Source organism: Ixodes scapularis, unplaced genomic scaffold (genome assembly GCF_016920785.2).
Source record: "Ixodes scapularis isolate PalLabHiFi unplaced genomic scaffold, ASM1692078v2 PGA_scaffold1__304_contigs__length_218370807, whole genome shotgun sequence".
Taxonomy (NCBI): domain Eukaryota; kingdom Metazoa; phylum Arthropoda; class Arachnida; order Ixodida; family Ixodidae; genus Ixodes; species Ixodes scapularis.
The window spans coordinates 85,201,135-85,218,396 of record NW_024609846.1 but is presented as its reverse complement, the minus strand read 5'-3'; the positions used below and the strand labels follow the sequence as shown (position 1 = coordinate 85,218,396).

Here is a 17,262-nt window from a genome sequence, read left to right as displayed (position 1 = left end):
GAGTTATTACGATGGGGGAAGCGGGGACAAGTTCTTCCTTTAAGTGCATCAAGTCTCCTTGGGCTTCGGGACACAAACAACGCCAGCCTTCGGCGTTAGTCCCATAGTACTCGGCCTCACATGCTACGCGTCTGTCCACTCCTTGCGCCTCGTAGCAGGGTTGTTGCAGTGGAAGGCTGGTAAAACATTTAGGGGTTTTCGGACGCATGCCTCTCTCTGCCAATATCAGCTGATCTTCCAACATCTAATCTTTTAGTGGAGGAATGTTTGCTGATTATCAAAGCTAACACTAAAATTCAAAAGTAATTTCTAATTTGATTAGAAGTTACTCGGAAAAGGCATTTAAAGTAAACTACTGATTACCGAAATAGAAATGTAACTAAAAGTTACTAAACTACTCAGAAAAGTAGTTCAACTAGAGTAACTTAGTTAAACTACGTACACGTCTGCCCTAGTGACGCCCCTGGTCGTGTGTCTCGCCCTCTCTCTCCCTCCCTCCCACCATTCCTCCCTATTTCCTCCCTCCCTCACTCTATCTCTCTCTCACTCTCTCTTTCTCTCTCTCACTGCAGGGTTCGAGGCGGAGTGGCGGGACTGCGCGTGATCGACGCGTCCGTGATGCCCATCGTGATCACGGCCAACCTGAACGCAGCGACGCACATGATCGCCGAGAAGGGAGCCGCCATGATCCAGGAGGAGTACGACCCGAAGCCCTCCGGCGTCTAGGACATAGGTCGACTGAGCTGCTCTGGGCCGGGGCCCCCGCGCAGAGCCGAATGCGTACGGAGTACACTCTGCGGGACAACACGCTCAAAAGATATTACAAAAAAAAAAAAAGAGGAAAGGGGGGGGGGGGGGGGTAGCCGTTAAATCTTTGGCGTTTTATCAACTCTACCCGAGTCAAAACCTATCAGCAGCTTTCTCTACATCCGCGTAACGTGAGTTCTGCACAGGCGCAGGGCATCACCACGCAGCCGCGAAAGTTGGAACCCCATGGTTGGCGTCCGGATAGAGAGCGCTTCCTCTTCTGCTTCCTCCGCGACTCGGATGGATCGCTGAGGGCGCAGGACAGGCAGCGCAACGCTCCTTCCGGACGCCAAGCGTGGTTCGAGCTCTCGCCGCTTAGCGCCGAATTTTTGTGGAGAAGGTTGAGGGCGTCACCGTCGCACGGATGGTAACTTTGAGTTGAAGAGAATGCTAGATGAATGCTAGTGCTTAGCGGCGATATGAAATGGAGATCGATTCATTGTTGGAATTAGAAACTTTGGCTAGGTGACGCGAGCCGCCGTCCGGTTAAAAGGGTTCAGCCGTATCCATCCAAACATACTTCGGTTCATTGGGCGTTTATATCTAAGAAAAGTTCCGTAGTGCTGGATTTCTTTCGACACTAACCGGAGATGCAGCGAAGGACAAAAATTGAACACAAGTGCCGCGTCATCGTTCGGCTTGAACTGGGATTGTCCTTAATCTGGCACGAGTCCGAGCGCTGACGTAGCGCTCGTGTCCTTAAATGCCCCGCGCTCCCGCTAGGCGACGACCAACGCTCGCCAACTTCCAAGTTAGCTTCGGTAAGAATGTAATCGTACTGCATTAAAAGTACTGGTCCCGAGGCAGACATCCCTGTGAAATGCTGGAGGGCACGCTCGAAACGATTGAGCAGGCATCAATGCATCACGCACTGCTACATATTAAACTCAGTAAACCCCACTGCATCCATTCATATAATGCACAGCACAAGAAATAGCGTTCGTGAAGTAAAGAATGTTGGAACACTCAGTCGAAAGCTTCGTATGACTCGAGTCAAACAACATCAACTGGCCTCACTCGATAGAGAAAAAAAAACAAAGGTTGAAACACAGGGAAACATTTATATTTGGTGGGTGACGTTGATTCACATTGATTCATGCGGCATTGCAAAGCCGCTCGTGCAGGATATGCTGCTCTTTTAATAGGACGCTGTGTCGACAGACATGGCAACGCTACGTGCATGATTGCTGCGCCGGCCGGCAGGCGTTGCGCGTGTATGACTGGAGCGCGTTCTAACGTAACCTCCCCCCCTCCCCTTTTAGCGTCGCTGGATAGGTTTTCAGAATACCGCAATCACAAAAAGAGTCTGGCAACGCTGCGCAAAATCCTCCATGTTTCATGCAGCGCTCGAGACGACGAGAGGACCAGCCGTGCTGCTCTGTGAAGTGGGCGGTTCGTGATTACGGATTCCTGTGTTCCCTATATTTGCTAAATTTGATCAAGAAAAAAGAGAGAATTGTTACCGAGAAGCATCAACAGCAAAGTGCGAACGCAGTTTTGTGCTATTATTGTTTTTGGCGGCAACACGAACGCCAGGAAGCGTACTTGCTCGCGGGATGTGTTCGACGTTACAGCTGACCAAAAGTGCAACGACGCTATCAAGACTCTACTGATATGTTGCGTCACAAAGAAAATTGTTTCCTTACGTATCGCACCGGAGGGCTTGATCGTCAACCTAAACCGCCCGTACGCGGACCTGGGTTGGCGTCGCCTCGGGAAACGACATCGGTTCAGTGGTGAGCTTGTGTTGATATCGGAAGCTCGCAGTGTGCGTTCAACGTTTCGAAGACTGCCGGGCACAACCACCATGAATACAAGCTTAGTTTGCTACGATAAGTATTAATCGGTGTTTTCATTAGCCCCAGCAGGGTGTAGCGCTACAGATAGTTATCTAAACATGTTTACATGAAGTAAAATTATTTTTGCTCTTAGAAATACGATCATTTCGAGGGTGACATTTCGTGGGCTTCTTGTACCGTTCTCGGTCTGCATTCTACTGAGGAATGCTAAGCAGTGCTTTCCCAAACTCTGCCCTATAGTGGCGCTGGTGTAGCAGGGCGCTCGGCATTTCTGCCCAGGTGACCACATTCGGCGAATACAAAGGCGAGCGGCGAAGGGAAAAGGAATGCGGTAATCTGAAAACGTATTTAGTAGCACAACCCCCCCCCCCCCCCCCCCCCCCAGACACACACACACTCACGTTGCGCGTGTATAACTAGCAGGAGCGGACAGGTAGCTACCAAGCGCTGCAGAATTTAGAGGGCGGCCAATTTGTAACAGCAAAGTAGAACTTTGGGCTAGTTGGTTCATGATCAGTATATACAGCGCCAAAAAACGACAGGACAAAGACGAGAGTAAACAGGACGAGGCGCCCTGCGCCTCGTCCTGTTTACTCTCGTCTTTGTCCTGTCGTTTTTTGGCGCTGTATATACTGAATTTGTAACAGCCCCCAAATTAATTGGCTCTTTCTTATTTTACTTTTATTCAGTTTCGAACTTGGTTACTTTGGGAATTTTAGCTCCAAATCTAGCTACTTTTGAAAATGTGAACTTTCAACGAGTTTGACCGCTTAACTACTCGACAGTTTTGCTCCCCTCGCTCCCCATGGTCGGGGGGGGGGGGGGGGGGGGGGGGTGCAGTGTTAACGCTGCCCAGGGCGGAAAAATGCTAAGTCCACCTCTGATCACTGGTGCGCGTGAATGAGCCGCCGCAGACTGTCAACGGTGAAGTCTCGATTCGGCTGTGGCCCCAGTTCGGCTGATTACCCAGTTTGGCTGGAACCTTTGGTTCAACTCTAGAAGGGCAAACAAATTAGACTGGTAATTACGATTGGCCTACTTTTCTTGGCGAGACTAAAGGTTTAATTCAATACGCTTCTGCATGGTAGTCGCACATGTTTCTGACCGACATTGTGTTTGTGTTGTTTGTCATGTTGAGCTTTTTTGCACACACCACGTCTGTCATTCAAAGTAAAATGGTTTATTAAGTTGACTACAGTATGATTCAGATGTCCAAAGTCCATGTGTTTTGGTGCTGGACCCCATAAGCACCAGAAAAAGTCCCGGCAGTTTTGTTTGTCCAACTAACATGAAGGGAAGAGAAGATGCAAGCTTCAGTCACATAAAAAAGCATTGTAGCAGGATTTCTCTTTGATCAGTTATTTTCAATGGAGCCATAAGGCACATAATTGTACAGATGTCGAATTCCGGAGGAAAGCTCACCGGAGAAAAGCTCACCCACTTGTGTGAGGGTCCGGAGAAAAGCTCACTCATCTTGACAGACCCGGGGAAAAGCTCACCTTAAATTAAATTAATATGTAAAGTGGCCGTTAATAGCAGTAATACTACCAAGGTTTTATGCGTCTCTCACGCAGGCGGTACACCGTGCAACAATGTTAGCGGGAAGCGATTTTTCGCATTTTACTTAGAGGAGGGGTTGATCAGCATCAAACTTTTATCGCGTAAGTTTGTGCCCCGAATGAGCAATTTGCACCGAACTAGTAGCGTTAATAACAACCACTAAAATGTAAAACACAATGAAAGTTGATCATTTGTTTATGTTGACAGGGTAACGCAGTGTACACACCTCACAATATATTGCTCTGCTGTGGGCAAAAAAAAAATTCAGATAAAAAAAATTATGTTAATTTTATTTAAAGCAGACTAGTATCACTGTAGCTAGCGACTATTGATTATTTTTTACTATATGCATTTCTAAACACGGCTGGTTGCTTGATGAATGCTTCCGATCAGCGAACACAATACAGAAAAAACAATTAGTGCAATTTTAACAACTTTTTGTTCGTGAAAATCCCACCATACTAAAACAAAAACAGCTTTTTTTTTCTTCTTTTTTTATGATTTGATTTTCTAGCAATACGACATTACTTTCTCAGTTTTCGTTTCTATACTTGCGTTCTGATTTCATTGCAAAAAGATGTTAAGTAACTGACGAACGAAGTTGGAGGAAGAAATAAAGCGCTCAATGCTTCCATTTGCTCGCGTTCAGTCCGATATAATTCCTTATTGTGTGATGATTCTTTGATTGAAACACAAAATATATAACAATATAAAAATATCAACAAAAACAAATAATGTTTTTTAAATGTTTTTTTTTTTTTTGATTTAAATGATCCTGGTAAAACCGGCCTGATCTAAATCACGATTTAAGTCATCTTTATTTTTCTTTCTCCACCCTGGCTGTAGCCCTCGTTCCGCTATTATGTCAGCCCATTTCGCGTGAGTCTTACCATACTTAATTATCACGTAGCCGGATAGAGGAAATACGACCATTTTTACTTTCCGTTCGAAGAAAGTGAGAATGTAAACCACTTTTTCCTTAATAAATGGTGAAATATGGAGATTTGCTAGTGCGGTGCCGGTATACTACATAAAAGGTGTATAGAAACTAGCTGAGCTGCAGACCTCTGCATTGGTCATATTCCCCCGTTATTTTATTTTTAAGTAGCGCTCTATCAAAATTACTTAGTTTATTTTTGTCTGCAACGCCTGGTGCGTTACACGATGTTTTTATATTTTAAGAATATATTCTGCTAGTGAAGTGCAGAACCACCGCATGCGCATAAAGTGTGCCAGCATACTTCAGTTGAATTAACCTGTTTCATTTGAGTCAACGCTCGATGCTTAGATTCGTAGGTGAGTTTTTCTCCACATCGGTCAAAAGGCCGGTGAGCTTTTCTAACCATCGGACAGTTTGGCGGCTAGCTTTTCTCCGGTGACCTATTCTCCGCCGCCCCGAATGTCACCGTATTAGGGTTGTGCGAATATTCGAAATCTCGAATAGTAGTTCCGAATAGTACACTATTCGATATTCGCTTCAAGAAGAACTGCATTATTCGCGTTTTTCGAAGTGTTGATAGCGGCGGGTTAGCCCGGTTGAGTGCGCTTCTTACCAAGCGCTTGTGCGCTGCGGAGAAGCAATACCCGCGGGCGCGAGCTCTGCAGGTGTTGCTTCTCCGCAGCGCACTGGTGCTTGGTAAGAAGCGCACTCAACCGGGTAACCCGCCGCGATAAACGCTTGGAAACGTATGAGTATCGTAATTGCGTGCTTGGAAATAAGGCATGCATTCAAAGCGGGATGGTGCACCTGTACCGGTTGTATTTGAAAATAAATGAAAACATTGTGAATGTTTATATCTACATTGCAGTAAAAGTTTTGAAATTAAACTGTTATGCAAGAGTATACTATGTTAGGTTGAGATGCCCTTACAACCTGCCTTCATCATGCATGATTCACTCCTTTTTAACTCCAGATTAAAGGAAGAATATTTTATAAAGCAAGATTTGTAAATTAACTCAATTGGGTGTAGTTAGCCATCTCTATAGCATTCATTTGATGTCAAATCCGTCGTTTACTTGCCATCGCAAGACATCAGACCTTCTGAGGTCACAGTTCATAGATATAGAAAGATTAAACTTGGCTGATAAATGAGCGAGTAGAACAACCTTCACATGTTTAGCTGGGTTTTCATCTAAGCATTATGCAATGGTAGTGAAAGGCGTAGAAAAACTATTCGATATTCGAATCGAAAATAGCCGGCCAAAACCACTATTCTCTTTCAATTCGCTTCGAACTCAAAATCCACTATTCGCGCAAGACTGCACCATATACATAGAGTCCTTTGTTCTCGGGTTTTATTTATATTATCCCGTCTGTAACATGATTTCCGGAACAAGGGAATTTTTTTCTCTCATTTTGAAGTTATTTTATAGAGAATTATATTTTCCCCTTCGAATTGTTTTATACTACGACCCTAAACGGAATAGCACACAAAAGAAAATAAAGCATAAGCCAAATGGCCACACAGAAAAATGGGCCAAACTCATTCAAGACTGTGGGAGCTTTGTACACCTAAAGGGGCACAAAATAGGGAGTGCAATCCTAAGCGAAAACACACGGAGGACAATGGGGAAACAACTATCGGAACAAGATAACACATGTTGACTTAGTCCAGCACGTTTACGCTGCATTTCCCGAAAATATATCAGAAACAGGGAAATAATATTTTCAGGTATTTTGAGGATGGACGTTAAAATTGTCGTTGACAAATATAAAACTCGAGGACGAAGGACCCTGCATGATATACATGGGTTGCGCCTATGTCACGGGATGATGCCTTAAACCGGCGTATATCCTACTGGTGGGTGACACGGCCGCAATTTGAAGTGTAGACCAATGAGGGCAATGCTAAACCACGCCATGTTTGGCTGCAGCAATCGCTCGCGGACCAAGGATGACAGCGGCAAATAGTGTTTTTTTTTTATTGTATTTTGTCGATTGTAGCGTTGGCCTGCCCTAGGACAGAGCAAGGACGAGTTGCAGAGAAGACTCGACAGAGCCAACATCAATGATGAGGCCGCACGTTATCAAGTTTGTAACATGCGTCTCATTAGTCTGGTAACATGCGACAAAATTAGCAACTCTGCATTACCCCAGCTTTTATAGACCAGTGTCCGCGCCGATTCCAGGGCGCCGCCATGTTTATCTACGCTCGCGCCACCACGCGGAGAGAACTGGCAGGCAGGAGGGGGGGGGCTGCGTTGGCGGCGTTGCTTTGGGGAGCTGGATGCTGCAGGCTGTCCGAATGCACCGGCACATCGTGAACGACGTCTTCACCAGAAGACTCCGCGACCCGTCTTTCAACAGATAAGATGTCGTGAACATTTGAGAACCCATCTCGATCAAGAAAACAAGAGAAAACCTTTCTTGTCTTAAATGTTCTCGGTGTCTGCTGACCCTTGCATGACATCCGCGTTTCAGTCCGGGTTCATTGCGTAGTAAATATTTCGCTACCGCTTTCTTGTAGCTTTCAAATGCTTGATTGTTGGCTTCTTGTATACGACATTACATTCGTGGCACGTTTGAGACCGATTTTCGCGATCTGCTTGCCTTTCTGCGGCAGCGCGGCTCTGCCGAGCCGAAATAAGTGGGAGGCGTTCACTTGATCGAACGCGGTTTTAGCGAATGAAAACGAGACCACGACGTTTCATCGAATGACTAGCGAATGGGTCTAGTTAGATAGACAGCTAGGATTAGCTTTCTTTTGTAATGTGGCGCCTTGTCTGCCGCTGCGAAGCGGCGTAAACGAGGGCTCCGAGTATGTTAGCACCCGTCCCGTCCCCCCCCCCCCCCCCCACACACACACAAACACACACTGCGAGCGTCTGGGTTCGAAACTATTAATTGCCAGTTCTAAAGGATGCTACTTACTTGAAGTGGGAGCTGGAATTCTACGAGGTACCAGGAGACACTTACTATCGGGCAACGAAGCACGGTGCCTGTGGGGGCGGAGTCTAGGAACGCTACTGATTAATATTGTGACAAGCGATCAGTTATGATAGCAGACGAAACTTCGACTCGTTTGTTCAGAAGTTCGCGGTGATATTTTATTAGCCCTCGTTACAGCACACCAAGGATCTTAGGCAGTGAAATTCACATCACGCAGGCTCGTCCGTCGCAGTCAAATGAGCGCAGTCGACGATGAGGTGTAATAAGCTACTAAGCTTCACAAGGAAAATGCGCGTGAGAAAGAGTTTTGAGGAAGTCCAAAACACCGATCCAACAGACGCACGTACGTACGTTTACTCCGGACTTCATGAACCCGACGGCGCAAGATCAAAGAGCACCGCCGCCATCGCCACCCGGTTTTCTCTGCACTTTGCGCGACGACGGCACTGCAACGGAGGGCACTCGCCTCGGCGTTAACAATCCGCGAAATAGATTAATTTCCCACTCTTGAAGCCATTCCAAATGATAAATGAAAATACCTCGGCGTTGTTGAACATCTGACGACACAACCAACACAACTGTGCCGCTGGCTGCGTGAGCCTGACACAATTGTGCCGAGCGCCTGCTCGGCAACGTTGTTGCTCGTGAAGGCCTGCTTATTTGTAGTTGAGACGATGATTCCACATCTTTCGTGGTGCTTGCAATAACTTCGAAGGGCAGGGGAACCTTCTCACGAGGACGTTGAAGACACTCAACACCGGAGCCACCAAAGCAATCGCACAAACCGTCGCCATGTTTGCTTCTTCTTCGTCACTCGCGGCGCGGTCAAATCGTCGCGAGATGTTTTCTGGCTCGGCTAGATGGAAACCAACAGCGGCGAAGTGGCGTATGGACACACGGCTCTCACATTACGGGCACTATGCTCACATACCGCGGTAAACAGGACCGATGCCGGCGAAACGGCAGTCGGCACACCAGCGAAGAAGCCCTCAACGGGAAGCGGCGGCGCACGCCGACGCAGCCCCCCCTCCCCGTGAGCGTCTGGGTTCGAGATTATTGTTCGCTTTTGCTCCTTGCGGTCGAGGCTAAAAAGAGCACTTCCGGACAAAGGTCTATAGACCTTTTCTGCAAGTGCGCCGCCATCTTGAATTGACGTCACTTCCAGTATGGGCGACAACATTGTTTTGCCTTTGCCACGCCAATAGAAGGCATTTAGGATATAAGCGCAACCGTCACACTTTCTCGTTTTCCCTCCCCTTTATTTTTTTACTATTTGCAGGTTGAAACGTTGGATTATTTTTTCGGCACCCATACCGGATACGCCTATTAGGTGGCTGGGGATGAGAGTACAGAGAAAAGGTCTATACTCGGTGCCCGGGTCATTGCCCGGGTCACGAACCCACAACTTCCTGCAAACGCACTACGGTGACCCAAACGTTAACTGTTGAAAGGCCTATGCGCAGTGAAAGCTTTGTACGTGACAAAAAGCCCTCCCCTAGCGTCCTTCTTTCCACTCCCTCTTCCACTCCTCCTTCGTCCTTGCCCCCAAGAAGCAAGTCTTGGAGCTTCTCCTAGCAGAAGGGGGAGGTTTCCTCCTTTCTGAAATCTAAAAGAGGATTCGAGGGATTGTTTCCTCCTTTCTGCTTGTTCGCCTGCCTTTAACAGACTCCTCAAACTGTGAACTTGCAATTTGAATATCGGTTACTTAAAGGTCTCTTACCCTGTCAACCACAACTTCACTACTTCAAACAATTCCAATCGCGGCTTTAGGACTTGGCTGCTCATCAAATAATTTAGGTGTTTCAGTGATTTATGCGCCCTACAATACTCCCGCGTGCTGACCCACGTTTTTCCAAAGTTGCCAACTTTTAGCAAGAGCGGATCATTGCAGCTGCTCATCTACACTTTCTGCCTGTAGCGCGACCCCACTAACGCAGCAAATTCTGTCTCTACTGACTTAACATCGTCAGTGTGGGCACGTTCTTTCAAGCTCAGTTGATGAAAAACAATTGCGTTGCTACACAATGTCCGGGCCACTAGCAGCATGCTAGCCTTGACAGGTGCATAACTGTGGTGCGCAGTCAATTGCTATCATCGCGAGAACCCCCCCCCCCCCTTTCCCAGCATAGCATCACGTGCCAACTACGTGTATAGTAATCATAACCCAAGAGCACCTGTAAAGTTTGGAAAGGTATAATTTCCAATTGTAAAATTTGTAGGTTTTTTCTTTCATGTCGTTGTCTGCTTCAAAACTCGAGGGTATATTGTTGGATGAACGGAGGATAAGCAACATTGTTTTACATGTACAGTCGGTATCCAGTAAAATGCGAACAGAGGAGCACGTGTTTTTCGACACATGCTGTATCATCCAATGTCGCACATCTTGTATCGAATAGCACGCACTCTTCTGTTCGAATTTCACTGGGTGCCGACTGTACAAGTTTCAGTTGACACCGAAAGTCTTCGCTACGCGTTCTGTTGGGCATACGGACTTCCAGAAACAGCTGGTTCTCGGAGCGATCCACAACTTTATGCCACCTTGTACTGGCTAAATGAGACTGACTTTAGACATAAATGATTCCAAATATAAACGTTAAAAAATGGTTCAGTGCTGCACAAAATATGTCTGTAAGATGGTGAAGGTGGTCGACGTTGGGAAAGATGAATCCCGGACAAAAGCTCACCCATTCTTGCACAGACCCGGACCAGGAGAAACACAGACTCCACCAGGAGAAAACTTCATGTTGGTTTAACAAGTGTGCGGATAACTTAGGTGCATGCGTGCGACACTAAAATGCAACAATAAATCAAACCTGACAGGCACATGGTAAGTTGCTTAGAGTAGAAGCAAGTTTATTTATCGATTGGTTAGAACTTAGAAGCGAATGCAGTCCCCCACTAGCTCCAGCAGTTTTGGTAGATCTGGCTGCACCTGTAATCCCTCGAAAATATTTTTCACGCGTTTCTGCAGTCGCAGAGTGGTTTTTTAGACTCGCTTCTCTGGGGGTTCACCTCTGCGGGCTTGTGCCAATGCCGCGGCAACGTACGCCTGATTTTCCTGTAGGTATTTTCAATCAGCATCCAGGCTCTTGGGTGGGCGTGGCCGACAAACTTATGGAACCCGGTATTCCATCTCTCGCAGGGGTATGTCCGGTTTTTATCGTGAAAGTGGCGTCGTAGATATCCCACCGCTTCGGAGGAAACTCCGGACGTCGTCGGCACACAGTCAGGCAAAGGGAAGAACTTGCTCTGGGTGCCGCCGCAGGAGCATAACGGAAGGGGCCGTTGACATATATGCGAGCACCATCCCTGGCATGGACGACATCTATCTGGTGTTTCCGTGTTCTGGACCGCCCGATCGAGTGCCGGAGATGGCACATGAAACAGAAACTGGACCAAGTGCCAGAGCTGGGACCAGAAACAGAAGAAACGGACGTGGGTGTCAGTGCTCCTGGCCGGGAATCAGGAACACCACCGTCTCGACGGTACCCGGAGAGAATTCGGGGCACTCCGAACTGGTGCCAAGATTTTGTAATGTAGTTTAAACTAGCGTGGAGGGGTGCTGTATGTTGTGTTACAACAGCACCTCGTGAGCCTAGCATGAGAGAGGCATGAGGCGTGACTACCGCGGTGCTACATTGCGCACGATGTTCTTGGTCATGTTGTTCTTATTAACCTCAGTTGTAAAGTGTTCTACGCCATGAGTAAGCACAATGCACTTAAAAAAACCTCCCAACGCTGAGTAAGGGCAACTATTCTTTGCCTAATTTTACCTCGTGTCTCTTGCCGCTTACTCGCTTTTTCTTGTAAGCATCGGGGAACAAAATTGGCGGTAAGCAGCTTGATTCTCAAATTCAAAGTTGCTTAAAAAAATGGTAACTGCATGCATGCACATCTGGTTTTCCTGCTTTTTTTTTTTTTTTTTTGTTAACAGCCACGGGGAGTCACTGTAGCCACTACACTATAGGGACTTATCGTAGACCGTCAGCGGTGGATTGCGGGGCTTGCGGGCGCAAGCTCAGTCCGCCCTCAAAATGACGGCTCCCCCAAGCAACGCAAAAGTCTTTTGCATGTGACCTACAAAAAGACCCCACTAACGCGACCAGTAAGGGTATCTGCACTACTGAATTATCCGACAAGGTAGAGAAGCAATAGTTAACCTTGTTTTCCGCACAGCTGGCGATTCATGCTTCTGGCGATCGTTTTTGAATCACCTCCCAGGAACCGACTAAAACTTTTTCCGGAGACACATATTTAGCTTTCTGTATATCGCGATGGTGTGCAATTTGACTACGCAACAATACCTGATGCCCTGCCCTTTTACATTCGATACATTTTGATACATTACGAAGCTCGAGGCCAGGACGACAAGCGCACCAGCCTCTCGCGTCGTCTGCAACTCGTCCTGCTAAAGAACTAAAAAGTATGGGCGCGCCTCGCCAAGGGAAAGGAGAGCTGCGTATACGCGGCAAACTTTAACCGCACAGCCCTGGACGGCCAAGCGTTCCAACTTCCGGCGACCACGAACGTGTCATTGAAACGGAATGCGAAATGACCGTAAAGGAAGTGTCGCGCAGCCACCCACTTCGCCGATTGGGGGACAACGATAGGGCCAGCAGAGCCAGCGGAGGATCGGAGCGATAAGCTTGAGCCGCTTTATAAAAGGGTGGAGTCGATCTCAGTCTAATCCGGCCGCCCAAGTGTGACGCGGCAACGGTGGCGTTCGCCCAACTCGGGAACTGCGGGAGCCGGGTCATCAGCATGGCGTCACGCGACAACCTGACCCTATTGGGCGTTCACTTTCACTGAGGTCGCTCTCTAGCTCCTTCCGGTTCGATCACTGTGCTCACTGCCCCTATATTTCCGGCTCAGGTTACCCTCGCCGCAAACGATGTCCCAGAATAATGCAACATTTTGTTTTTCTCTCCCCACTGAAATAAACGAATATATTGGTCGAACGCATGAAGTAGCGCGTGCCTCGCGTCTTTTCGGCCGTGCCAGTTGAATTTCTTGTTTCGGAAGTTGACGCAGCCAAGGCCCCTGCGATCTCCGTCGTTGCAACTCGACCGCGTCTTATTGCGAAGAAACGCCCGACGGTAAGTGCTAGTATACACCTTTTCCACAAGGGCGCACTCATCTTAAATATCGTCACTCCTGGTATGCGGTCAAACGTCGTCTTGATCTCTCCACGCGGCTGGAAGGTGCTTACAAAAAATTCGTGATTGTCGCACCTTCTTGTTTTACCTCACCTCTATTTTCTCGCATAGTCCAGGTCGAAACGTTTTATTGTTTCGCCCCGCATAGCAAATACAGAACCCACGTGACTGAGAACGACAGGAAAGAGAAAACGTCTGCAGTCAGTTACAGGTTAAGAACAGTTTTCGAGGGAAAGGCAGGTTGCGGAGCAGGAAGCAGACGGAAGGCTGGAGAACAGAAGAGGAAATTTTCTCATCTCTTAAGCGTTTAGTCTGCTTCCTCCTCCCATCCTTCCTTTTTCTCGAAAACGTTTCTTAACCTGTAACTGACTATAGCCTTGTTTCAATTAGTGGCTTTCAACTGAAGTCACACCGCTCTTGCAGTCACGGACGAATTGATAAAGCCCAAGCGAGCGCCAGGCCCCAAAGGGGTTTATAGTTATACTATAGGGTTGACCGAACGCCATTTCATCGAAACACGTTTTATGGAGGGGACACGTTTCATCGAAGCTCGGTTTAATGAAAGCGGAGCCTCAGTCTAGAGAAACGCCGCTTATCGAAAAAGGGACCCTGTCTATAGTACTTCCTTACAACTAAAAATTACGTTTAAAAAGTAATGCAATTACTTTACAATTACTTACTTCTGTGAGAGACCCGACTTGGGCCATGTTTAGAATGCAACGTATTTGTTCATTCCTAGCCCCATTGTTTGAAGAAGCTTAAAGCTGTATAATTGTCGCGTATAGTACTTTACTTTCATGAATTTTGTTCAATTGATGATAAATTTTAAAAGTCTGGGGCAGTGAAGTCCTGCGTTCTTATATTTCCAATTAACAATAATAAAATCGTTCATACACTCGAAAACTCCAGATTGCTAAAGTAAAACTTGGTGGAGACACTTTTGTTATCCAGGCAAATAAAAACGTGGCAATTAGTCATATTTGAATATTTTATTAGTGTTAGTATAAAACTATATACAATCCACACACGCTAATACGAAAACATTCACATATAAACGTTTCATGTTATTGTCAATTATTTACATTGAGTTGGAAATTATAATGGTTCAGAAATATAAAAGAACCTAATCGGGGCTCCGGACCCGAATAAATGGTGACAATATTCACAGGCGCGAAGTCAGCCTCTAATTCATTTTAAAAATAGCGCAAAAAAGACGGGACAAAAAGACGAAGAAGCACAGAGGACAAGCGCTAAATGGCAACTAAAATTTATTGAATGCTTCCAACTTTGCTATCGCCGTGCACGCGCTTCGTCTCGTCTCAAAAAAAAAAAAAAAAAAAAACACGGCGTACCGCCGAATCAGCAGATACAGCCCGCCCACCACCTGTTCAAAAAGCCAACAAAGCAAATAGATCGCCCCACCACACAATTCGACTGAGGAAAGGAAAGCGCCGCGTTAATATTTACTCGTTAGATAGTGTTAATGAAACTATACTCTTTCGGATATCAGTCTTTAAAATGCTTATGCAAATAATATTCGACGTAAAACCAGCAGGAAAGAAACTTGAAAATAATACGAAGAAACAAATATTCGACAGTAGTAAAAAATACAAAAAAAAACTGGAAAAAACAATTGGTCGGTGCATAGGTGTGCTATGCTGCCTAAATTTCAGTAGAACTACGTGTGTGTAAAACAAGAGATGAAGGAGGGGAGGGGGGGGGGGGTGGGGGTTAACGCTTTGCCGAGTCGCGCTTGAAAGTTGCGTGCACTGCCCATGCTGCAGAGGACGCGAGCTCGGCCGCTGTCCAGAGCGATGAGCGAAGATTGTGGAATCACGGCTGCCGGAGCCGCGTCTATCGCCGTTTCAATCGGTCAGGAACGCGAACCGTTGAAGCGGGCCAACGAGCAAAGCCAGCAGTTAAGAAATTGCTGCAAAAACGACTATTGTTGATTCTCCATGAATTGCAATATGCAATGGCATTGGTCTAGGACAACCTCAAAGACAACCTCAAGGACGACGTTGGGGACGACGTCCTAGACGACGTCATCAAAGACGACGTTTAGAACGACCTCTAGGGTGATCTCAAGGACGACGTCTAGGTCTAGGACGACGTCGAGGACAACGTCTAGAACGGCCTCTAGGGCGAATTTATGTACGACCTCTAGGACGACCTCAAGGATGACGTCGAGGATGATGTCCTAGAGAGCGACGTCTAGACGACGTCAAGGCCGTCAGGTCCTTCGAAGGGGGTGCGAATGTGAAGGAGTGCAAGAGTGCGAGCGGAAATGGTCTACTGCGCATACATACCGCGCATTAGGAGGCCAGAAAGTTCTAGATATTCGCGGGAAAGGGTTGGGGGGGGGGGGGGGGGGGGTAGGATGCTATTGCATTAAAAGGACGGGCCTGCGCAGTGCGCGGTTCTCGGAAGAAGGCACGGCGCGCCGTCAGAAACCGCAGCGATGCAAATCGCTCGGCGCTTAAATGTTATCTGTGTGGCGTCACTTCCGTGACGAAGTTTTCGTGACACCGATCTCTTAACTTTGCACCCCTTTCCAACCACAGAGAAAGACGCAGTTCAACGTCAAAAGGCAAATAACTTCACAGACAACTGAAATACCCAACCTCGGCTGAAAGCTTAAGCTCAATATTTTTTCTTTCAATATTTTGGCATGTTTCTGGTTATTGAGCGAAAAAGCGGCATGTACGGCCATAAAAATACGATTGAGCGGCACGCGTCGCTAAATCGTATGCTCAAAGACGACGCTGTCCTCGGCGTCACCCTTGAGGTCGTCCTAGAGCTCGTCCTAGACCTCTAGGACGACCTTACTTGTCTCTCTCTGGTTACATGACCTCCAAGTTAACCGATCAGCGTCGAGCATCTCACTCCTCCTCATCCACCCGTTGTAACAACCCAGCCAAGGAATTCGGTCAGGACTCAGGCGGTCCCGACTTCCTATTAACGGCGCCCACCCCTGAGACAGCATCCCATCGCCCATTCCCACGGCTTTCAGCGCTCTACCAGCGAGACAAGTGACCCTGACTTGCAGCCGCAAGAGAGGAGAGCCAACGTCTTCTACGACAAGCTGACGTCTGGTGGTTCCCAAAGGCCGGCACATACGCAAGCGCGGCGCCCAGGGGATTAGCTGTTCGGAGACCACCCATACAAAAATGTCCTATGGTCGGCTATAGCAACACCACCTGTTGCTGTTGGCTATAGAAAATGCTTTGTATGGTCGGCTTTAGATATTTGGCCCAATTAGCTAAATAATTTTCTATGACTGTTTTTAGCATTTTTTATGGTCGCTTTTATGGGCCTCTTTAACTTTGTCTATGACCCTAATGCTGTCCAGCCATAGCGCTGTTTAGCTTTTCTAATGGTTGGCTAAAGACTTGTCTATGGTTTGCCCTATAGCTCTCTTTAGCCAGCAAACTTTTAAAAAAAATTTCAAGTTCCCCCGACTTGTGAATGCTACATGGTAGATGTACATACATCTCTGAACACACAGAATACACAGAACACAAGCAGAACACTACCCACACAACAGCAACAACGCAGCGACACCGGACCCCCACCCCTCTCTACATATGCTATGTTCGCACTAGCTGTATATATAGCAGTCTAATTTTTTAATCGACGTAGCCGGTGACCCATCATTTGTCGCAAAAACACGGAGAGGCGGAGCAAATATTACTCGTACTTAATACATTATTTGAATTCTCTTTTCGAATAGCCCCCCCCCCCCTTTTCTTAATTCAACACCCTGAGCAAAGAAAATGTAGATCATATATCTAATTAACTAAAATGTATTATTATCTTTTTAACAAGTTTGATGAATCGTGTTGACAATGAAGTGTTGAAATGAAGTACACTAGTGGTGAACATTGCAATCAAGATATTGCTTGATTGCAGTGTAATCTATTTTAAGTTTTGGTGGGGTAATAGTTAATTGTAATTCTTGCACAAGTATTTCATTGGATTTTTCAAGCAAACAATATTACTGCTTTTCACGACTCGTTGCAACAGCAGAGAACATATCTTGGGTCATGGT

General features: G+C 46.8%; 1 protein-coding gene across 1 annotated transcript in view; it reads left to right on the top strand.

The window, feature by feature from the left end:
• The window catches only part of LOC8040805 (L-sorbose 1-dehydrogenase-like), a 38,924-nt gene extending 38,198 nt beyond the window's left edge, over nucleotides 1-726 (top strand). Inside the window, exon 12 of the mRNA XM_040222773.1 lies at nucleotides 573-726. Within this exon, the coding sequence (XP_040078707.1) occupies nucleotides 573-726 (154 nt within the window). The remainder of the gene's footprint in view (nucleotides 1-572) is intronic.
• The last annotated feature ends 16,536 nt before the right edge of the window (nucleotides 727-17,262 follow it).